The sequence below is a fragment of the Labrus mixtus genome, chromosome 2 (assembly GCF_963584025.1).
Source record: "Labrus mixtus chromosome 2, fLabMix1.1, whole genome shotgun sequence".
Classification (NCBI taxonomy): domain Eukaryota; kingdom Metazoa; phylum Chordata; class Actinopteri; order Labriformes; family Labridae; genus Labrus; species Labrus mixtus.
In genome coordinates this window covers 8,753,006-8,778,028 of record NC_083613.1, presented here as the reverse complement: position 1 = coordinate 8,778,028, position 25,023 = coordinate 8,753,006, and the positions used below count along the sequence as shown (strand labels likewise).

The following is a 25,023-nucleotide window of genomic DNA, read 5'->3' as shown; positions in this document are numbered from 1 at the left end:
GAACTGTTGAGGAATCCGAGGAGTTTGGTATTTACTACATTCAATTTGACCACACTGGGATTTGGATCTTTTCCCCCCCTGCTCGACAAGTAAGCTCGTTTATGTCTCAATCTTTTAACCTATGCGAGATGTAAAAAAATGTAGCTTTTCATGAAAGTTCAGTGAGTCATTAACACAGCAGCTTAACTTTACATACATTTCAATATCTCACAATCTTACACAAAACAGGTATTTTTTTTGTTTTTTTTTTACAGTTCGAGGCTCATAAACTGTCAGCTGCCAACGACATTCCCGCTTTACGCACGACACAGTGGGTGATAGTGTCCGGACATAATGGCAGAGTAATAAGCGTTATTTAAGGCACTGGAGAGATGACAATGATTATTCATCTTTAGTCGTGACGAACACTTACACTTTCTTGTGCGAAATTACGAACATCACGTGTAAGAAACTTGACAGAGTGATGATACATAGAAAAGATATTCTTTTACGTTGCGCGAGGAGAAGACTCACGTGCGTTATTTCTGACGAGAGAGTACCGGGAGCCTAATTCATCTCAACATGTTCTCAGTTGTAGCGGAAGCGAATTACTGAGTTCAGCATCTGAAACTCTCTCTCTCCAGAGTTCACAAACAGGACGCTGCTTCCAAAGCTACAGGTCACAGATGTGTCGTCCCGATTTCTTCTGATATTTCTGTGTGTGGAGGCTGTTGAATCTCGTCTTTCTGCTGCTGAAAAAAACATTCTCAAACACGGCAGAAGTGAACTCTCTCCTCTGAATTTATGAAGAAGACGGAAAAATATTTTCTTTCTGGACACTGTTTGCTCCATCTCCCTTTCCACGACCCACAATGGAGCCCTTAGACCAAAGCCACTGGGTCCCCTTTCCCTCAGACCTCAACTCCACCTTTGCAGCTACTCCCTCATCCTTCCTCCTCTCCTACTCTCGCCTCTTTAACATCTCCTCCAACATGTCCACGCAGAGTGTTCCCTTCGAGGGCAGCAGCACTCTGTTGACAGCAGTCATCTCCTTCACAGTCTTCATTGTGGGTCTGATAGGCAACACTCTGGCCATCTACGTTGTGCTGTGCTACACCAAGATGAAGACGGTCACCAACATCTACATCCTGAACCTGGCTGTGGCAGATGAGCTCTACATCCTCGGGCTGCCCTTCCTCACCACACAGAACGTTCTCTCCTATTGGCCGTTCGGCTCCTTCCTCTGCCGTGTGGTGATGACGGCTGACTCCATGAACCAGTTCACGTCTATTTTCTGCCTGACTGTCATGTCGATCGACCGCTACCTGGCTGTGGTTCATCCGATCCGCAGCACCAAGTGGAGACACCCCCGCGTGGCCAAGGTGGTGAGCGCAGCAGTGTGGGCCGTGTCCTTTGTTGTGGTCCTGCCTGTGGTCATCTTCTCTGATGTTCAGGTATGAACTTCAGCCCTTCACCACGCCTATCCTTTAAGTCAAAGTTAGACCATGCAGTATACACAAACATTTCCCAGTGTCGATGATAAACCTTACTTTTTTATACTTTCCTACAAACAATGAGCTGATGAATTAGCTCAGAAGCCAAAAAAGGATACTTACACTTGATTGAGGCTTATATCCACAGAACTTATGACCACCACTGTCTGCTCCGTACCACGATCACTGCTTTTTTTGGCGAGCAATGAACTAAAAAATGAACAATTGCATCAATGTCAGGGCACCTAATGCAGTCAACTAATATAAAATCTATTTGCTTCTGTAAACGTATAAAGAGAAGAAGAATGATATCATGTCACTACACTGCATCAGTGACTCAGTTGTAGAGTCAGTCGTCTCTCAGCCTAAAGGTCAGTGGTTCGATCCCTAGCTCCTGCAGGCACACGTCTAATGTGTGTGAATGGATTAGTTAATACTGATGGACACTTTATGTAGCAGCCTCTGCCATCAGTCTGTGCCCTCGACGCAATGCGAATTACATAACTTCTACTTAGGGAAACAATATTTTGACACAGAATATTGCTTTGGATATGATTTATTTCTTCCAATACACAAAGAGTCTGTTGGGAATCTACACTTAGCGCTATACGTCCACAGTTACAGTTAACGTGAATTTAAATAACTTAGCTGTTATTACTCATATTCAGCCTAAGCCTTTCGTCTGATGTTGAAGTGAGACAGAGGTAAAAAAAAAGTCACTAACATCACTGTGGGAGTATTTCCATTTCCTTTTCCAATGTTCAGTATTTAAAACACCACTGTATCCCATAGAGCGTCTCGTTTACTTCATGCCATCATCAGTTTTGTAGATTTCTCTGTCATAGCATACAGCTGTTTTCTTCTTGTCACTGTTTTTGTCCTTTTCTCTATTTCCCACAGTAATCAAATCATTTCAGTCTTTCCACTGACTGATAAGACTACTGTCAGTCTGGGATTTTACCTGCGTCCTTAGCAACCACCTGCTCTTCATAGCAACGGTCTGCTACCAAGGAATGGTAGATTGTTGCTCTGCGTGATTGGTTATAATCAATAACTGAACACAGGCTGTAATAATGTGAAAATAACAGTGGAGCTTGTAGGGAGAACTACACAGTTAATGGTACATTGTCAGCTTGAAATACATTCCAGTGAGTTTCACCTCAGGCTTGTATAAATGTGTTCAAGTTCATGGAGGATCTTTTTTTATTGTAGCCTACGAGGGATGTAGCTTTTTTTAGAGGTAGGATGAGATAGGTAGAATGATTGAAATATTTCTTAGCATTTCATAACAGAAAGACTTCCATACTGTGTGGGAAGAACTGCAATCGGTTATTTCACTAACCTTCCTCCAGTGTCACTCCAGGCAATTACCTGGTTCCCCTGTGCAGGCGCCGACACTGGGTGTCAATGTTAGTTTCACTGAGGTGAGAAAGTCGCACCGTCGCTGAGCCAGCATCGGTGGTTGTACATCACTGTAAAGGTCACAGTCGGCAGGGCAGAACAACGATGTGTGTGTGTGTGTGTGTGTGTGTGTGTGTGTGTGTGTGTGTGAGGCTTATGCTATTTGTTTGCACGTCAAGCATCTTGTGCTTCTGCAACACCGAAACACTGTAATATCACATGCTTGGACATCAAGATAAAATCATAATTGGATTTTAGGACCAACAGCTTATGGTGACGGCAGAGTTTTTCTAAGGCGCTGCAGTCAATTCTTACTGTAAAATAAACTTTAGACTGAAAAACAAAAGAAGAAGACTAAGTGGTACGTACAGTGGTTGTGATTCCTGTTTTTTTTTTTTTTTTACTGCAATCTGTAGTTTGAAGACACTGAGGAGTTCAGTTCAGAACTACAACAAAAGCTTTTTACATGTGTATTGAAAAAAACAAAGCAATTCAGCTCGTTCTGTAACAGCAGGAAAACTCTTTGAGCTTACAAAAAAAGGAAGAAAAGAGCTCTAAAAAGCTCACAATTTATGCAAAATAGACTTTTTCCCTGGTTTTCAAACACTAATGTGTCTCAACCAGTCTAAAAAGCACATTTTGAGAGTAGTCCATCCTCTCCGTGTTTTTATGCCTGCTCCACTGTTCAGATAATGTTTGATCAAACAGGACAATTGGACATTTTCCATTTGTGATATCACAAAGGGCATGTGGGTGACACTCCCACAGCTAGGTGTTTGTTCTGCCCTCTGAGTCTGCCTTCACACTGTAAACAATGAGGCATGGAGCAAGAGAGCCAGAGCATCATCCCCTACCAGAGAGGGGGCGTGGTCAGACACAGAAACAGCCTGTTCTGAGCAGGGCTGAAATAGTGGGATTTATAGACATGATCAAATACAGGATCCAAGTGGATTTAAACAAGAAACCTCACAGGCATGTTTTGGGTAGTTCTGAGATGTATTTAAACTTGTTGAAAAGGACAAAAATATGTGACCTTTAAAGTTTGTTATTCCCTGGTCATCAAACTCAATTTGTTTACCTCCTCATTTTTATGATTTTTTAAAATCTTCCTCAGATAATGTGTTTTTCTATCATGCTGTTCTCAATAATAATAACATTTGACTTTAACTTCTTTTAGGACACATTTAACTCCTGCAACATGATCTGGCCTGAGCCAAAGAACGTGTGGTCGACCGCCTTCATCCTCTACACGGCGACAGTGGGCTTCTTTGGACCGCTGCTCATCATCTGCCTCTGCTACCTACTTATCGTTGTCAAAGTGTGTATTTGTGTGTGTATGAGGCTTATTTGAAATAAGCTCATAAATTCATACTGAGCTCTGCATCTACATTATGATAATTTACATCAGCCTCAACTTCCTCCCCCTCCCTTCCCTCCTCTTCATCATCATTATCTCCCTTACATTCGCCCTCTTTACCACCAGCCTAATCAGACCCCCTGTTTGTGGTTTCGCTGCAGGTGAAGTCCTCGGGGGCGCGCGCAGGCTTCACCAAACGTCGGCGTTCGGAGCGCAAGGTGACACGGATGGTGGTGGTCATCGTGGTGGTGTTTGTGCTCTGCTGGCTGCCGTTCTTCATCATCAACATGATCAACCTGGTGGTCATCATCCCGGAGTCCAGTGTCACTGCAGGCATCTACTTCTTCGCTGTCATCCTGTCCTACGCTAACTCCTGTGCCAACCCTGTGCTCTACGGGTTTCTGTCGGATAACTTCAAGCAGAGCTTCAGACACGTGAGCTGGATGTTGTCTGGGTATAAAAAAGGCAAAAGTTTGAGAAATATCTTGACATTTGGAAAATACAATGATCTACTTTTAGCAGACTGTCAACTCTCATCTCTATTTGGTAAAAATGTCGCCTCATCCCCCGGGCGACTTTTCTTATCCTAACATTGAAAGCAACTGGGAAATAAAAGCCTATTTCTTTCTGAAGACAAAACACATCTGCATATTTTCAGTCATCAGAATGCATTACCAGCCCTGTAACGCAAACATGCAAGGCCTCCCCGCAGCTATTCTTGAGTGGGCCCTTTTTTTAAATTAACAACCCGGGTGATGAGAGAACAAAGTCATGCAACAGAGAAATAAAACGTTTCCTTATCATTTCACAGGCTGCCATTCTAAAGCACAAAGGAACACAGTAGTCTATTATGGAGTTAATTGTACATTTCAAACAGTTTAAACAACACAACAAACTATTAAGTCATGATGTTGGAGCTGTCCATGGTACTCCAGTGTTTAACTTCTCCTCATTGCTCATTGTCGCACAGTGCAGTATTTTATTAAACCCTCATTTAACCAGAGCTGATAATGAGATCCTGCACTGTGCGATGATGATTCATGAGGAGTCAAATACCAGAATACCAGTGACAGCTACTGCATCATGACAGTCACAGGATCAGCACCTTGACAACGACTGTGACAAACTCAGATTGTTACACAGCTGCACTGTGTGAAGGGAGAACAAACGTTTTCTGTAAGGCCTGATTATTTCGTTTTTTAAATTGTTTTTTTTTACAAGGAAAGCAACAAAGTTTACATGGATAGTTAATACCCAATCATCTCAGTGATTACAGTTTGCTGCTTCGTTACAGGCTTTTAGGTGAGTAAACGTGCTTTGACCTTTTGTCATACTAATGACCGAATGTCCATTTCACTAACTGTAAACCTAGACTGCGTGCATGTTCATTTTAGATAGTACAGTACGGCTAGACGGGACACTGTCTCCTGTGCCATACTGCTTCTCAGATATGTTTTTATTTACATTTGTTTACATTTTGAGGGTCTTTCTGTGCTTACAACAGTTACAGGTAGCGTAAGAAAGTTTAATAGCCGTGACTCCATCAGGCACACTTTATAACGGGGAGTGGTGATTTATGAATAGAGTATGTGCCAAATCTTAAACTGAGCCATCCTCAGTTTCCTTTATGGCGGACACTAATGCGCTACTAAACGAGAGCACTTGTTCTGGACATTCTGCGGATAAATCATCCTTGTATTGCTCAGATCACTTCCTGATTAAAACATTTCATCATGAGATTTTAACTTAAGTTCTTTGGGCGTAAAAACCCCAAACCTCCATGAAACCTGCATGTCACCTGTGCAATGGCAATGTCAAGATATATTAACCCTCATAGAGGTATTGGCGGGGTTCAGAGGTATACTTTACGGCCCATTACAGGACAGTTTTCCACTTCCCCTTAGTCCACTCTAAATGGGCCCGGACCCAGCGAAGGCGGGTGGATTTTCTAGATCTGGAGATGTTTTCTCTACATGGTGAAGTTTCAGCTTCAATCTGGGAATGCAGTGATGAACTGTGTTCACAGACAATGCTCTTCAGACATGTTCCTGAGACCATGCGGTGATCACCATTACTGTTTTTACTGCAGGGCAGTCTGAGGGCACAAAGATCACAGCTAACTAGTATTGGTTTTTGGCATTTTCTCCTAAAGTTTTCAAGATTCTCTAATTTTAATGATATTATACACTGTAGACAATTATACCCAGTTATGTTACAAACCTGTTGCCAGGTAACTTCATTAACGGTTAGATGTTGGAACAGATGTTTTTTTAAAGCATTGAAGAACTCTTAAGCCTGGCTCACACTGTGCGATTTATCCCCGATTGTATAAAAGTCAGGGTGGCATGTCAGCTCACACTGTACGACTGAATCGTTTACATCGCCCGACCAGACCTTGAGATTGACGTGCTCACACTGTACGACCCGATTGTCGGGCACGGCCGGAGAGCTCACACTGTACGAGTGAAATCGGGACGGAGCGCTGACAATTGTTAATAAAGTTTCATTTATAAAAAAACAAACAAAGGACGACGATTGGTGAAAGAGAAGGAAGTGGATGTTGTTGTAAGATATAGAAAAGTAGATACAATCGTAGATATATGGATACAAGTTTCAGAGAAGTGCTGCACTGATGATCTGTACAGAAAAGTTAAAACAAAAAAAAAACGCCGGGTTGTGTCCTGCCTCTGGTCGCCATGACAACATTCCTCCCTTGTCTCTCGTGATTATATTGTAGTCACACACAACTTCTGCCGGACCCTTTCATGATGTAAACGTCAAGATTTTAAATTCTAAATATTAAACATGTTTGAATTAAATCGGGGCATCCCTGATGATCGCCGGGCAGATCGGTGACGTTAACATTGGATCTTTGTACCACTCACACTACAAGATCATCTGAGCAGCGATACGGATGCAGAGGAGGCAGCGCTACCCTGCGATTGACGATACCCTGCGATTGTCGGGAAGGAAGAATCGGAGCTCAAATCGGCCCGATTATCCTGCAGTGTGAGCCAGGCTTAACAGTCCTATGTGACCACTGTCCCATCATGTTACTGACATTAAATTAAAACGGTCGTGTAAAATTCACAAAGCATTTAAACATGACTAGTTTCACGATTGATATGTTGTCTTTTGGCTATTTTCAATCAAATATGGGGTTTCATTTTTTGCTAATCATCACATTCTGTTATTTCCATTTTACAAAGTGTCCCATTGGAAACGGGCTTGTAACAGGCACATGTTGATCCCTTAAACAAGCTAAGCTTCAACACCAAGGTCATGACTTTGTGAAACTCAAGAAGTGAAGGGTCAAAACGGAATCTATTTGTGTAGTAAGGCCTACTTGCTACGTTATATTTCAGAGGTAGCTTCTCACTCTAAGATTGTTGTTTTTTTGTAATGCAGGTCCTGTGTGTGAGAAGTATGAGGTGCAAGACCAGTGGTGTAGATGATGGAGACCCGAGCGCTCCCCGCACTGAGAAAACCACGGCACACGACTGTGTCATGCTCTCCACTCGTAACCAGGTCTATCATGACCCACAGAGCAGCCAGGTATGTGTGTGTGTGTGTGTTTGTGTGTGTGTGTGTGTGTGTGTGTGTGTGTGTGTGTCTTTTTTAAGACTAATGGGAAAATGTGTCTGTCCCCCCAACCCTTAACAAACCCCCAAACAACCCCCAAACAAACACACACACACTCGCACACACACACACACACACACACACACACACACACACACACACACACACACACACACACACACACACACACACACACACACACACACACGCATACTTCATCAGGCATTATCAGTTCTGATGCAACAGATGTGGCAGGTCTCATAATTAAGAAGAGTCCGACACTTCCGCATTACTCAACACGCAGGTGTGTGTGTGTGTGTGTGTGTGTGTGTGTGTGTGTGTGTGTGTGTGTGTGTGTGTGTGTGTGTGTGTGTTTGGGAATGAGCAGCTAATTGAAGAAGGATGTTAAATTAAAGCTGCTGTGGAGGTTATAATTAGGGAACTATATAAAGCAGAAAGCAGGAAGTGAAAGAGGACCCTCTCTTTGGAGCATGAGGCAGGGCTTGTTATAGGGCCTCTTATGCTCCAGTTAAGAAAAGATATCACCTTTTTAATTAATCGGTGTATCCAAAGGGAAGCAATAAATGAGTTTCTTTGTTCTGTCACGTTTTGTTCTGTCTGGGGTCCAAACTGCACAATTTTTCATTGAACAAATCTGATTGGTTGAAAAATATTTGAAATTCAGTTTGTGGTTTTTCATGAAGTGGGTCATTTGTGGTGGGTTCTGAGGCTCTATGGGCTAGACCAGTTGAAAACCACTGGTCTAAATAGCAACATCATGAGGCTGATTTGTAAAAAGCGAAATGCAAGTTTTATCAGGTCCATCTTCAACAAAAGAAGAAAACAACTTTTAAAATACGTCTTTGTTGAACTGAGGTCGGCTCAATCATTTCTGACTTATTCAAGGAAGTCAAGAAATCTAAACACTGATTGGCTTTCGCTTTACATTGTATTTACACTGACTTGTCCAACTGTCTGACTGTTAGCAGCCTTCTGTCTCTGTAGATTGATTTAATGAAACCTGTCCTCACCATGGTAATAAATATCACAAGTAAGTTTTTACTGGTTTGGATCATAGACTGTAACATTTTTTGGATTAGCTGTCATTGCACTGTCATCATTCTTTGTGTGATTTACAAAAATAGAGCTGAATACAAGAAATTGAAAAGTTGTGTTGATGACTTACCTTATCGTCCTAATGTTTTCTGTTGGTCTGCTGGAATATTTTCTAGCAAGAAATCCACCTGCACTACTTATTTTTTTAAATAATCCCAACGCTTGTTCCTTTTTCCTTGTCTCTTCTTCCCTGACTCACCCTCTACTTTTTCTTTTTCTAAAGATCTTCCCTCAGCCTTTTGGCTCGCCCACCTCTCACACAGCCGCAGACCTGCACCGCTCCACCGCTCCTGCATGTCTATCTACCTCTGCTTGCCCTGGAATCGGACACACCACTACAACAGTCACCTCCACAGTAGCATCCATGGTAACCTCTGTGATGACCTCGGCTGAATTTCCCACCATCAGCGCCCTGACGACTCCTTCCTCCTCTGCATCCATAGGTTCACAGCAAGATTAGCAAACTGACATCAGGTTTCTCAGTGAGAGAGAAAAAAACAACCCTGACTTACATGAATGTATAAAAGCACAGAGCTTGAATGGCGGATGTTTTTCTGCTGTTTGAAAATAAGAAATCTATTTCTAGGACTATTCTCGGACACCCACATGGACACTTGCAACACTCATGTTCCATATCTGTAAAACACCTTCATTGTAAACAGCTAATGGTTAAAGAGTAGTTTAATACTCGTTCGTTCCTGATTTGTTCTCTACTAACTATGCCAATTTTTTCACCATTAACAGTAATTGGGAATTGATGTGCAATAGTTACTAGGGAGAATTCAGAACAAACCAGGAACTACTAACTACTAATTAACCAGTTGAAAATTATTAATTTATGGTTAAGTAGTAGATAGTTCTTCATTCATTCCTCATTTGTTTTCCTGTAATTGTGTGCCATTTTTCCCCATTAAATAAAATCTATACGATATCCACTGAATGAAATGATAAAGGTACCTTACTATATGATCAGACATTAAGGAAACATGCTATGTTGAAGTGCTGGCTTCTCTGACAACAATGCAGCAGCCAGTATGTCCTCATTCTAACTTTAGATTCTGGTCCTGAATGGTCTGGATTTGATTGGACCAGAGAAGGTAGGCGGACTTAGGGCACCCACACACAGCCGTTTGGACACACCTCGGTTATGAGAGCAGTTATCACGGCAAAACAACAGGTGTTGCAGCGATGGAAGCGGGCCAGAGAACTTGTTCAGATATAACTGATTCCATAGTAAAACAAGGATACATTTTGGAGATGCTTTTGAAAAATTGTGAGATGTTAGAATACAGAAATATTTCAAGACCAAAGAGCTGGCTAAACACTGAAGCTTCAGTGTCCATGACATGGCAACTCGACTCTAGGGAGGAGGGGGCAAGAGGAGACAGCTCTCTACAATGTTTTGAAGTTGGACTGCAGTACCCATTTTAAAAGCTAGGTGTCAGAGATACATATTGCTCCTTTAACAAATGGAAATAGTCAATTCTTCATCTGTTGCCTACTAATGGGAAAAAATCCTATTAACTATTCATAGAAAATAACTTTTTTCCTCCCCGTCAGCAGTTATCGATTTACCAACGGTTAAGTAATAGTTACTTCCTCTTTTGTTCCCTACCAACAAAACCAACTCCCCCCCCCCCCCCCGGCTATTGATTACATTTTTGGTAGTTTCTTGTTGTTCCTAATTTGCTCTCTATTAACTTTGCCAAATCTTTTTCATCTACAGGTCATGGAAAAAAAATTGCCATGGTTATTATGGAACACATGAGGAATACATGAATATAACCATTAGTTAAACATTAACTATGGGTTAACTAGTGGTTAGTGCCTCATTCATTCCTCATTTGTTCACTACAAACAATGCCAAATTTTCACCTGAAAATCTATGAAACAGCTTCAGTACCTGTTGAACTACCCAACTCTTTTTCAGGCTCCGTTTTTTTTTTCCATTCAGCTATATACACAAGTGCCTTTTTTCAGCTGCTCTCAGCCATCATCATGGCTCCTACATCAACATTAAGGAACATTCAATCCTTTCTTCTCAGATCCTGATTGTCACACAATGTGGCTAAGTACTTTTCAGAACCAAAACTTGGAGCTGTAGAAGACTTTCTACGGATGTCCAAAATCAGAAGTTTATTTTGATAAAACATGCATTACAGGGTTCTTTTGTACACAACGACACTGTGAAGTAGGTGAGTTGTTTTTAGATATAAAACTTGCCTACTCAAGCCTTAAGGCTCATATATGCTCGATATCTGATACACATATGGATACAGACGGAGCCTGCTGCCTGTACTCTGTGTTCATTTCATCCGTATTTCTGCAGGTTTTCTGGTAGCTTACAGATACTGACCAAACGTTGCAATACCACCGGAAATCATTGGGACAATGTCTAGCAGTGAAGCCAACAGTTTAAGCAAAACACAACAAAGAAGAACACTATGGAAAAGGCTGAACCTTTTGAGGAAAGATTGGCCCAGTTGTTTAGGAAGTATAAACATTTAGATGATGTAACCCTTGAAACACAAGGACAGACAACTACAACAGAACAGCAGGGCGGAGTAGGGACGGGAACTAACTGTCAGTTGGATGGCAGCCGAGGAAAAGACCACTGAGGTCCAGTGAAGACCACGCCCTCTTGTGGATGCATTTTTGAACGTCCATCAGAAACAGAAAGAACAATAAGTAATTGGAAACTTTGACTGGTAAATTGTCATGAATGTTAACATCTGTCCATCTTTGGGGAAAAAGACTGCTGTGCTCAATATGTAAACAGTGTGTATTTAAAAAAAAAATCTAGATTGCTGTCAGCTGTGCAGTCACAAAGAATGTGACTCTTTGCTCTCTCAGTGTCTTTCTTCAAACAAGTAACCAGCATTGAACACAAAACCTCTGAACTCTTTGTACAAATGCTTCTCAAATTGTATATTGATGTATTTGGCATGTCAGCTATGTGTGTGTAGGGGGTTGGTGTGCGTGTGTACACATGTTATGTGATTGTTTTGCACATATTGATGTATTTTCTGTGCAGCAGCTGTGTTGATAAAACGAGGGTTGAACACTGCTTCTCTGTAATCTTGTGATTGTGTGACATGTCCTTCTGCGCGTCTTGTTTACTGTTTAAGAGATCATACTTCTGATCAGACTGGCAGCTCAGCATCTCAGCTGCAGAAGCCTCAATTCCTTTTGGCCTTTGAAATACTATTACTGTCTGCTCTTAACCTTTTGTTATGAAAGGTCCAGTGTCGCTTTGGGGCCAGCGTGAAGAGGATTATATCACAACAACACATGTTTCTGATTGGCTGGTGAAATGCCCTTCAAAATCATAAAAATGGACACCTCGGAGACATCTCAAATCAACCAGATTGTCCTGTGAACATGGCCATTGCAGCAATACTTGTGTTTTTAGGAATGCCCCTGTTGAACACGAGGTGTTTCCACACCTTTAGCTTGTTTACATTGTTGTGATTCAGACGATAAAATTATCCTTTGCTTTTTTTTGCTTTCGGGTCTTTTTTGTCCACACTGCATTATTATTATTTTTTTTTTTAAAGAGCCATTTTTGGGCCCCCTATGCCCCCAATGGAGAGACAGGACAGTGGACAGAGTCAGAAATCAGGGAGAGAGAGTAGGGAATGACATGCGCGAAAGAGCCACAGGTCGGAATCGAACCCGGGCCGCCCCCCTGGAGGACCACAGCCTTCACACATGGGGTGCGCGCACCAACCACTGCGCCACCAGGGCCCCCACACTGCAATATTTTAAAGCACTCGCCACCGAAGGGCTGTCCCTTCTACGACAGCCTCCTTTTCCTGTTGGTAAGTAAGCAAATGCCATGCGAACTAACATACCAACCAAATGAGTCGACTTGGAGCAGCAAGGTGGTTAAATATCTCATCAATATAAACGCAGATGAGCATATTTGTCATGTTTGACACCACTGACAAAAATACAGAAGTAAACATTTGTTTACTTCAGAGTCCATTGCACATTTTTGTACTTATATAGGCTACATGTTAATTTAAATTAATAGATAACAGAAAATAACACAAAAACACAAAACTCATCTAAACCAAAGCAAGAGAAACCAGAGCAGAACAAACAACAAACAAAACAAAACAAAAAAAAGAGATGGGGATATGGGGTAGGGTAGGAAAGGGGGTATTTGAATGGGGGAGGAGTACCTTATTGTAAATCTTGGGCTAGATTGAAATAATATGTTATCTGTCTTAACTAAGTCAAATACAGACACATGCGGCTGAAGGTCCCCAGTTAACACGGTCACTCTTTAAACCATAACACCTGTTAGCAGTGTCGGTAGAGAAACTCGTACAGCAATTTTTAAAAAGCATGAGACCATCTCGGCAAAAATTGAGATTCTAGTTGTTGCCAAAAGTTGAAAGAACTGCTTTATTGTCACTTATGAGTCAGTTTTCTTTCATTGTGTTGGCAGATGGTAAGAAACAGAGTTAATAAGCTTAAGGCTTAAGGGTCATTAGAGAAAGTAACAATGCTGGATGTGTGTGTTTTTTTTTAGTCATTTTTCATCTGTGTAAACAAAGAAAAGGCTTCAGCGCAGAGCATTGAAAAAAGAAAATCAGTGAATTTTAACATTTGAGGAGATGACAGACAAAGTGTTGGATGACAGACAAAGGAAGGAAAATCAAGAATGCTACTAAATGTCTGTGCACAGAGAATGTGTTTTAACCAGACTGTTAGTGTTCTTTTTGTCATAGCTCTCTATTTGTTGGATTTCTTTTCAATACATTTATTTGTGTTTAACATCCAATCACTTGTGTATGCAAACTCTCTTTGCCATTTTGTGGACTAGAAAAACAAGCAGTGCATGCGATGTCTGTATTGCACCAAGAGAGAGCCTCATCCAACCTGTGCTCAGAGGGGCTCTTGAGATTGAAGCACAGAATGGACAGAAATCAAAACCTGGGCGCAGGAAGAAGAACTCTGACCTACAGTAAGGGTTGCAAGGAATGTGAAAATACCTGAAAGCTATTAATAAGTGTGTTGACATGAAAAGTACAATAATTGATCTAATAAAAAAGATTAGCAGTCAAATGAATAAGAATAAGCCGCACTACACCATTACAACCAGGACATATATGTAGAATATCTCAAGTGATGCCAAGGTTATGATTTAAATAATACATGTCAACAGTCCAGTAATTTCCTCCTATGAAACATTTAATCTGCATTACACACAGAAAACATGGCAGTCGCCTAGTTACAGGATTATGTGTATGCAGACCTACTGAATGATTTAATCTAACATGAATACATTGCACACCGATAATAGCTTGCACGATAAACGAAGACAAGAGAGTCTCCTTAATTGTTGAAGTGTGTAGGCCGGTAATATTCATTTAAATAATTAGTTTCCTACTTTGATAAAAATGGTCCTGAGTAAAGTGTTCGATGGTCACAATGTCCTGGAAGGAAACCCAGGCTGAAGTGTACCCTCAGATGTTGAAAAATACTCTTACTACTCTAATGAAAGTTGTTTTATTGCTCCCTCTAAAGTTGGACATTACATAAAAACTAGGAGATAGATTCAGATTGGTTACCAATTTTCACGTTGAGGATCAGAGTACATTGGTCCCTGTAGCTCCGGATGGATAAAAAATGTAGGTCAATGTAGTTCAAAGTTAGTTTATTGAGGTTTAGGATGTAGTCTCAGATACATTACCACTGGTTTTTAAGGAAAAGTCAACGCTGAACCCCCGCTCTGTTGGACGTGGAGGTGGTACAGGTATCCTCATTTCTAATACCTGGAAATTCAATAAACTCTTCCCACTGAGCAACAACTCCTCATTTGAATGTCACACAATCTTGGTTACTGTTCCTATTAAAATGTACATTGCTATCATTTACCGCCCACCAGGGTGTAATCTGAATGATTTTGTTGTGGAACTGGACATGCTACTCTCAGAAATCCCTGATGATGGAACACCACTGATTGCAATGGGAGACATGAATATACACACTGATAAAGCCCAGGCAACAGACTTCCTTGCTCTCCTATCCTCATTTGACCTCACGCAGGCCCCAACTCCTCCGACCCACAAAGCTGGCAACACTCTTGATTTAATTCTGACTCTGCTCGACAGCAAACCTGACTGTCACCCCTCTGTATCTATCAGACCACTTCTTTATTCAATTCACAATCTCCTTGCCGGAACTCCCTCAGGCACACCCACAAATGGTGTCACACCACCAAAACATGCAATCGCTTAAGCCAGCTCAGCTGTCTAATGAGGTAATGGCTGCCATGCCTGCCCAAAAGGTCTTTACAGCACTCTCTACAGACGAGGCTACAGACACACTCTGCTCCACACTAGCCTCATCTCTGAACAAACTCTGCCCTCTGGTGTCCAAACCCGCTTGCAAAACCCACCCTAGCCCATGGCTCCTGAAGTCATAAGAGAGCAAAGAGCAGGGCTGAGGTCAGCAGAGAGAAAATGGCAAAAATCCAAACAGTCCGCTGACCTCAATGACTATAAGCAAAGACTTGTCTCATTCTCCTCCAGCCTGAAAACGGCCAAGACAACATATTATCAGAACAAGATATGCAATGCCACAGATACAAGAAAAATGTTTTCTGCTTTTAACTCACTGCTTCAACCACCTCCTCCTCCACCCTCCGATCTGTTCACACCAGACATGTTTGCCTCGTATTTTACTGAAAAGGTTGCAACCATCAGTAACCAGTTTTCTGAGCCTGACCAACTCAGCCCAAAGGCACCAACCAAAAGTGCCTCACTCGACTCATTCTCCTCTCTGACTGAGGATGAAGTCTCTAAGCTTGTGCTAGACTCTCGGCCCACCACCTGTCCTCTGGACCCAATACCATCAAGCCTCCTGCAGACCATTTCCTCTCTGCTTAATGCTGCACTTAAGCATATCATCAACTCCTCTCTGTCAACGGGTGTGTTCAGCACCGCATTCAAGCAAGCTCGGGTCACCCCTCTGCTCAAAAAACCCAACTAAACCCAGCCCAGGTTGAAAACTACAGACCGGTTTCTCTTCTGCCCTTTCTGTCAAAAATACTTGAAACGATCCAGAAACGATCTGTTTGACCCAAATCAGTCAGGCTCGGGGCCACTCTACTGAAACTGCACTACTGTCAGAAACAGAATTGCTACGAGCTGCCAGAGCTGCGGGTCAGTCCTCAGTTCTATTACTGCTAGACCTGTCTGCTGCCTTTGACACAGTCAACCATCAAATTCTCCTCTCCACGCTCTCTGAACTTGGCATCTCAGGATCTGCCCTCTGCTGTTTCGTGTCCTACCTCTCTGGGCGATCCTTTAGAGTGTCATGGAAGGGAGAAGTGTCCAAAGCGCACAGCTTATCCACAGGGGTACCTCAAGGGTCAGTGCTTGGTCCCCTTCTCTTCTCCATATACACAAGCTCACTTGGTTCAATAATCCGCTCTCATGGCTTCTCATATCACTGCTATGCTGACGATACCCAGCTCTTCCTGTCATTCCCGCCAGACGATGTTACAGTCTCTGCAAGAATCTCATCATGCCTTGCTGATATCTCTAAATGGATGAATGAACGCCACCTTCAACTCAATCTTTCAAAGACTGCTCCTTGTCATCCCAGCCAGTCCCTCTATGCAACCACAGATCAATATCCAACTCATGCCCACAAAGTCTGCCCGGAACCTGGGTGTCATGATTGATGACCAGCTAACTTTTAAGGTTCAAGTAGCCTCGATTGCCCGGTCATGTCGATTTGCCCTGTACAACATCAGGAAGATCAGACCTTATCTGTCAGAACATGCTACACAGCTCCTGGTACAGGCTCTTGTGATATCATGCATCGATTATTGCAACTCTCTGCCGGCAGGTCTTCCTACATGCACTATCAAACCTCTGCGGATGATAAAAAATGCAGCAGCACGACTGGTCTTCAACCTTCCTAAAAGAGCACATGTCACTCTGCTGTTCATCTCCTTACACTGGCTCCCAGTTACTGCTCGCATCAAATTTAAAACTCTGCTGCTCGCTTACAAAACAGCGACAAAAACGGCTCCTCCTTACTTTAACTCTCTCGTCCAGGTCTACACTCCCTCCCGCCCACTACGCTCTGCCAATGAAAGGCGTCTGATCCAACCTTCACAACAGGGTCCTCTGTTGTGACTGACTAGACTCTTCTCCTCTGTCGCCCCCCGGTGGTGGAATGAACTTCCAAACTCCATTTGATCTGCAGAGTCCCTCTGCACCTTTAAGAAAAAGCTAAAGACCCAGCTCTTTCATGAATACCTACTAACTTACTGATGATGGTCTCGATATCATTGATGATGATGATGATGGTTGTGACGATTGTTTTTGTTTGATAACGATGACTTATAAGATGGTTTCTATACTGATTAGAGCTCTCAAGAACTGCCGTCAATGTTGTGCTTTGCCTCTGTGCAATGCCTGTCAGAACCTGTGTGTCCAATTGGACTCATAGTTTGCTCTTACTGACATTGTTCCCTTTTTTCTAGATCCTTGATTGTGTTGTACTTACTCTCTGATGTACGTTGCTTTGGATAAAATCGTCTGCTAAGTGAATTGTAGAATTGTCTATGCAAATAATTTCATAACATCAGGTTTCAGACGGCACTTTTTGCCCTGGCAGCGTCCACATCCTCAGTTTAAGAGTGCTTCCTCCTAGCACCAACTGTTGCTAGGTTACAAAAGTTTACCTCCTCTCCCTTCTGTAATGACAGTTAGGTCTGTTTTAAATAGCTCTGTGTGCTTAATATTTGCTTTTTTCAAGGAAATATCACCAAGACAACATGAAAGTAATGAAAAGGTATCATGTCCTGGCTTAAGAAATAGCTCTAGATCTCGAAACAGTTACTTCGAAGAGAAAAGATGAGTTTCTCCTCCGCCATTGTCGTCTACAACACTGAGATTGGAAGTCCCACCCCTTCCTCAATTTGATTGGTCCGTGAGGGACTAACCCTTACATTGATGAGTGTGGTGCTGTTCTAAAAGTACATTTGGTTGAGGTTCTATGTACAGGTCTATTTATGGTGATATTTTGTTTATGCCTACTGTATGTATTGTATACTATCTGCACTTTATAAGTGAAGGGTTAATTAACCAGACGGCACAGCTGTGGCTCAGTAGGCAGAGTTTGATCGTCTCTCCTACAGCCACATGATACTTAACCCCAAGTTGCTCCCGCTGCTTCGTTGGTGGTGTAATGGGATAGTTAATACTGATGGAGACTTTACATAGGAACTTCTGCAGACGTCAGTGTGTGATGTTGGAGAGCTGAGTGTTGAGGGATTTCTTGAAGGTGGCAAGTGAGAGGGTTAGGGTTAGGGTTAGGTCTCTGATGTTTTTTGGAATTGAGTTCCAGAGGGTGTGAGCGGAAATCAAGGAGGTTTACATCAGCAGACCTGAGAGTGCGGGTGGGATCGTGCCGGGTGGAGGAGCTCAGACTGGTAGGGGGGGGAGTCAGGTTATGGAGGGCTTTATAGGTGATAATAAGGAGTTTGAAGTGGATACGCTGGGGGAGGGGTAGCCAGTGGAGGTTATGAAGTAGGGGGGGTGATGTGGTGACAGATGTTGGAGTTTGTGAGTATAACTGTTAAACATTGAACAAGAAAGACAGAAAGAAAGGAAACAGTATGTGCTGGAGGATGAAAGCAAGTTTAATGAATCAGTGTTGGCAGCCGTCTGTGTAATTTGTGTGTCGTCTAGGTTGTAGGAAAGTGTAATAATGGTGTCTAAATATAACCACCTGCTGTTGATTGTGGATGCAATTACCACAGAGAAATAATTCTCTCTTGTTTTTTAAGACAAAGGATCTCCACCCACACCAAACCATGGCACAACAATTCACATTTACATCTGAATGATTCATTTTCAAGTAAACTGATGAAGTATATTAATAATTAACGGATACTGATGAAACATATGTCACTGTGGGCTGTAACTCATTACGCACATGAGTGCCTGTTATTTATTCTCCTGCAGAATGCTTTCTTAGGATTAAGACTAGATGTTCATCTTATGGGGTTTGCCTGTCACTCAGTATTTCTATAGATTTACAGGCTGACTGATTATTCACCTATGTATGACATACATTGATGACAGTGGTGTTTTCCTGGAAGGGCTACCGAAGTTTTTTCAGACTGATATTGTCATTAAAATGAAACACTTTGTAAAACAGTTTAGGTAATTCTTCTGCCATTTCTGATTTTCCCCATGTCTCATTTGAAACTGCGTACCTCAACGTGGTAGATGCTTGGTAAAACTACGGTGGCCATGAACTGATTTACGTTGGTCAAGACTCTGAGGAAGCTGGTTGAAGAAGTAAAGAAAAATTAACCAATCAGATGAGGCTTTGTTCATGCCACAGCCAGTGATTAGTCAGGACTTTTCCAAGGAATGACAGAAGAATATTCCGCCCCAATCAGGGTGATTGAGAAACACATCCCCTTCTCTCTCTGCAGCTTTACTGTGACTTATCAGCTCATTTGGCTACTGTATGTGAGCATTTGTTGATGTGGTTATATTGCTTAATGCTTGTGTGGTGTTCATATTTTTGTTATTCAGCTAGTGTTCGTGGGTCTGGTGGACCTGCTGCATTTTGGGGTTTTTAATTCAACACAATCAAACTATTTCATGTTAAAATACTCAATAGATGTTTACTTCATCTCAATTACAAGCAATATAAATAGCATATACAGTATGGTTAATATTTTCTCTTTACCTTATTTAGATCACATTTATGTGCTACTCGTTTTTGTTTGTTTTTTAATAAAATGTAATTAAAAAAAAGAAAATCAATTATAATCAAGATATGAGTGGAAGAAAATCAGCAAATTTACAACTGAAATAAGGTTTTTCACAATCATTGATTCTTATTTATTTCAACTTGGGTAAGTTTAGGTTAGTTTACACAACACAAGCTGGACACATACAGTAACCATGTCAGTCTAAACAAAACACATCAGCCCCATTGAACACGTTGCCTTTTCAAACCAGTTTTACTTTTACTCTGTGCGTGTACTTCTTGCACTTGAGGCATGTATATTGTGTTTTTCTGTCCATCTTGGGTCCACACACTTTGCAGCGGCTGCAACCTAGAATAATGAAAAGATCAAGAATTTTACTAACACCTCTCTCTCTCTCTCTCTCTCGTAAGGCATAAGTGTCAGCCGTTTACTGCAACAGCATCACACACTTACTTCTGCAGATGGTGGATCTCTAAGCATGGTGGATGGGGCACCAGCATTCTCCTCCTGAATCCTCATCATGATGGCTGCAGAGGCTGGGGTTCTTGGAACAGGTTGTCTTCTCTGAATTGAAATTCACAAGTAACCTTCCAAGTTCCTTGAGAAAGAGGCTCATGGAGCTTCCCTCTGTTCCACTCTGGGTTCAGTGTCATCATGATGACAAAGATGTTATTCGCTGAGATGTCCAATATGTCAAAGAATATCACCAGTGGCCAGCATAGGGTGCTCCTTTTGGCAGCTGGCTGCTGACGGGCTGGTCCTGGAGCTGGCTGCTGACGGGCTGGTCCTGGGGCTGACTGCTGACGGGCTGGTCCTGGAGCTGGCTGCTGACGGGCTGGTCCTGGGGCTGACTGCTGACGGGCTGGTCCTGGAGCTGGCTGCTGACGGGCTGGTCCTGGGGCTGACTGCTGACGGGCTGGTCCTGGAGCTGACTGCTGACGGGCTGGTCCTGGAGGTGGCTGCTGACGGGCTGGTCCTGGGGCTGACTGCTGACGGGCTGGTCCTGGAGCTGACTGCTGACGGGCTGGTCCTGGAGGTGGCTGCTGATGGGCTGGTCCTGGAGGTGGCTAGTCCTGGAGCTGACTGCTGACAGGCTGGTCCTGGAGGTGGCTGCTGACGGGCTGGTCCTGGAGCTGGCTGCTGACAGGCTGGTCCTGGAGCTGGCTACTGAGGAGCTGGTCCTGGAGCTGGCTGCTGACAGGCTGGTCCTGGAGGTGGCTACTGATGGGCTGGTCCTGGAGGTGGCTACTGATGGGCTGGTCCTGGAGGTGGCTGCTGACAGGCTGGTCCTGTGGCTCGTCTTTGTTTTGGAACTAGCTGATGCTCAATCTCATCATCTCCTACAAAGTCACTGTCAGAGAATTTTCAGAAATGTGATCCTCACATTCTGAATCCTGTTCCTCTACATTATCATCAAAAGCTCCCCTCTCTTCCAAAATCAATTGCAAGGCGTTTGAGCAGAGAATGATTTGGCCATCTTGATCAGTTGTGATAAGGAACCACACTGGCAAAACTACATGTATTTTGTCCCACCCATGGTCCCACCCCCAATTTGCAGCTGAGAATGTGAGAGCAGACGGTGTTGGTGCTTGAATTTTGCAACAATGTTGCAACCTTGTGGAGGAATACACAAAGTTCCCAGCAGGCCCAGACAGGAGGAGGACAGGGTGAAGGTACACAGGAGCAACAATTTCCACACTTTAATTAGCACTGGGTGGACCCAAACATCCTGTTATTCACAGCAAATGAGCCAAGGACATTGAGTCAGAGTTTGAAAAAATAAGTAATCGTATTATTTTTCTTTTGATAAAAAATGAACACCATACAAGGGTTAATACTTGTCTGGATTTGCTTCTGCGTGTTAATGAGTTCACTGAAATGGCTAAATTATTGTGGATGTTTTGAGTGCAGAAATGAATAACCATGGACAGCACACCTATGAGGTTAACATTTCCTGGTTAGGATTAATTTAATTATTTTTAATTAACGTACAAGCTGAAACACGTACTTGCATGCAGGCATGGACATGCACATAGAGCAGGAAAGGGAGGCCACACACTGCTCTTTTTCACACTCTGACACACATAGCCTTAATGGCTTCTGTTCTGCCACAGGAGGATGCATACTTGAATGTGGTGATCGACATAGAAAAAGACCTAATAATAAGTCTCTATTACTGGCTAAAAAACAAATATTGGAGAAGGTGTGACTTCATAATTTTAACCCGCCATGTACTGTTTTTTTTATGTTTTTTTGTCATGCTTTTAACAGTCACTTCCTTGATGTACAGCTCTTTTGCATCCTTACCTTTCCCTACTTTGTTCTCTTAATTCAAACCTAACAACTCTAAATTCCACTTGTGCCTAGTGTAGGTTGTGTAGGCTATTCCTTTTCCCTTTACTATGAAATCCACCACTTCATTGAACTTGTTCGTCATGCAGGGCGACCATTGTACTATGTGCAGAGAGGGGCAAAAAGACGGACAGACAGGAGTAAAAATGGAAATAATTTAAATCACCTCTGGTCTGATTAGCCAGTTCAGGTCTATAATAATATATAAATCAAAATTTGTGTAGCACCAATTTATAACAAATACTGCATCAATAATCTTCACAAGAGAGCAGGTCTTCACTGTTCTCGTTGCTATATCATTTGAATCCACTGTTAGCAACACTTTTTGAAAAGCAGTGTGAGAAAATATATATCATTACAAGGAAATGCAAATTAGAAACAAGATGCCCTTTGCCAATCACTTCCCTCAGACAACGACTTGGGATGATCACCTCCCTGCCAATCAATAACAGGTCAATTACTTTCTGACCTGTGTCGGATCAGCCAATCAGTGAACCTGTGAATCTGCTCAGCTGCCTTGATGAGCTTTATCGGATCCCCACGTGTCATCAGTATCCCTTCAGTGGTTTCAGAGACACTGTTTGGTTCTCATAAATGAAAAAAGCAAAAAGCAAAGCATCCGCTGGATCATTCAGTAAAATGATGAACAAACAAAATGTTCACCAGCAATTTATTTCGCAGGGAAGGTCCTCACTGGTCAACAGGGCCAACATCGGCCGATACCATTGTTAAAACGATGCGTCAGTGCATCAAGAGAAATAAAGATGCTTGTTTGTGCTCGCGTGTGTCCCACTAGATAAAGCAGACCAAAGACCTTCAAGTCACCCCTCAATGAGCGTCTACATTAGCACCAATTATTCCATGACAATGTGTAGACAAATTTGCAACTCTGTGGTGTCATTAGATCATTTAAAGGGAAGAACACTCTTTAAGAGGTTGAGCATCAACAATGGAGAAAGCCTTTAAAGTAGTCAGCTGGAGGGAATAATAGACAAAGGTAATAAGGGAACTTTGATGTTCGATAACCAAAAACTGGGATGTCTGAATGACTGCAGGTGGAGATCTTTGGAGTCCAGAATAGAGAGACAATCCACCTGAAGCCTCTGCAGAAATCCTTTGTGTGTTGTATGTGCATGTGCCAGCGTGTGTGTTCAGGTAGAGCTTTGTTTGATTTTTAAAACCTGAAGACCCCCCAGGTGAGATTACGATACTTTTAGGCCAGTAAGGTCTGCAGGGGAACAAAATGTGACAAGCCACACAGGCAGGGGTCTTCAATAATTACATCCCCACAGCAACATTGTCTCTCGCTCTCGCTAAAAAACTCACCTGCTGCTCCTTTCTCATTTCTCCACAGCTCTCTTTTCAGCCCTCTCTGCTGCACTCAGCTTCACGCTGCTGCTCATTCCTCACTTTCTGTTAAGTCAGGGTATAATTAAAGTGAGAGTACTAATTATGAAGGAGGCTGACTGTTGGGTTGACTGCTTCAACTGGTGGGTCGGCTGCTTCGTCAGCCATGTAACCAAGAATCACACTTTAGTGTTATCACGTCACCTTTTATTAATTCCTTCTTCACAGCTAACTGGAACAGCATTTCATCAGCAGCCATGGAACACAACAACCAATCTCCCGCTCTTTACATCTTAACGTAAAGTAGGTCGCAAAACATAACGCATCACAACAGGAAGTCACGTCAGGAATAACAAAATAAGATCTCAACATGTACACTGTTCTTCAAGTGCATACAAAATAAACGTTGTATAAAACATATACATATGAACACTGTAAGTCAATCTATACATCACATCATGTATATTTATATGTGAATGAGAACATAAAACTTAACACTGACAATGAGGAAATACACCATTTACATATCTTCTTATAATCATATGAGCTAAATACTATGTGAGTTGTACCTCCCCCCCCCCTACACACACACACACACACACACACACACACACACACACACACACACACACACACACAAACACACACACTGGAGAATCACTGTTTCCTTCCGGACCAATGTATGGAAGTTGTTCTGTTAGCTGGAGAGGTGCCAGGTCACTTCCTGAGCACTGTCCAGGTGCCCTTGAGCAAGGCACCAAACCCCCAACAGCTCTGGCGTTCTTCCATGTGCAGCCCTTCACTCTGACATCTCTCCATTAGTGCATGTCCACAGGATCCTGTTTGTGCATTTTGGGCCTTTGTGTGTAAGAAGCGTGTTTCTCAATAACAGAGTGTAAAACCAGGATTTTCCTCGAGGATGAATAAAGCAAATTAGCAATTAAAAAAATAAACATGACCCTCCCAAAACTTCTATGAAATGCTGCATCAAATTGAAAATGAGTATTGTTTTTTGAGAAACAATTCAAATGACATCTGGTATTATATCTTTGTGCTATTATCAATCAAATATGGTGGTCGTGTTGTGCAAATCATCACATCTGTTTTTTTATTTACATTTGACACAACTTCCAAACTTTTTTATCTCTTAAAAATGTTGTGAGTGGCAGTAGTTTCTAATTCTGTGTTGCTGTATACATTTTGGATGTTGATGCCGATTTTGGCTCGTTCCTCAACTGTCAGCAGGAACACATCAAGAGCAAAGAAGGATAAACATCATTGTTCCTGGTCATGATGATGTAATCAACATCTGAATGTCCTTGGTTAACTGAGACTGAGCTTCATATAGACCGCCTCAACTTGCTCATATTTTGCACAAAATCCTTGTGGCCTGGGGAATGTTCTCTTATTGCTTTGTGTGACTTCAGTTCTCAAAACTCTTAATAAACGATGCTTGTACTTTTTGTAAGAACTAGGAAAATTGTTTATTTCGCTTCAAAGGTGATGAAAGCTTTCGGTGTTCTGTTCCTGCCGCAGTGATTTGAGCATCAACCTTTAACACCTTGCCAACACTGTCAGGAGCTGCAAATGATTCGGATTAAAATAATCTTTTTTCTCATGTTAACTCAAATAGA

General features: G+C 42.3%; 1 protein-coding gene across 1 annotated transcript; it reads left to right on the top strand.

Moving 5' to 3' along the window:
- The first annotated feature begins 252 nt into the window (after positions 1-252).
- Positions 253-10,053, top strand: LOC132983573 (somatostatin-like receptor F_48D10.1). The gene is made up of 5 exons (XM_061049939.1): positions 253-1,433; positions 4,051-4,191; positions 4,392-4,664; positions 7,639-7,785; positions 9,152-10,053. Exons 1-5 carry the CDS (start codon positions 852-854, stop codon positions 9,386-9,388), a joined length of 1,380 nt encoding a protein of 459 aa, XP_060905922.1. The 5' UTR covers positions 253-851; the 3' UTR covers positions 9,389-10,053.
- The last annotated feature ends 14,970 nt before the right edge of the window (positions 10,054-25,023 follow it).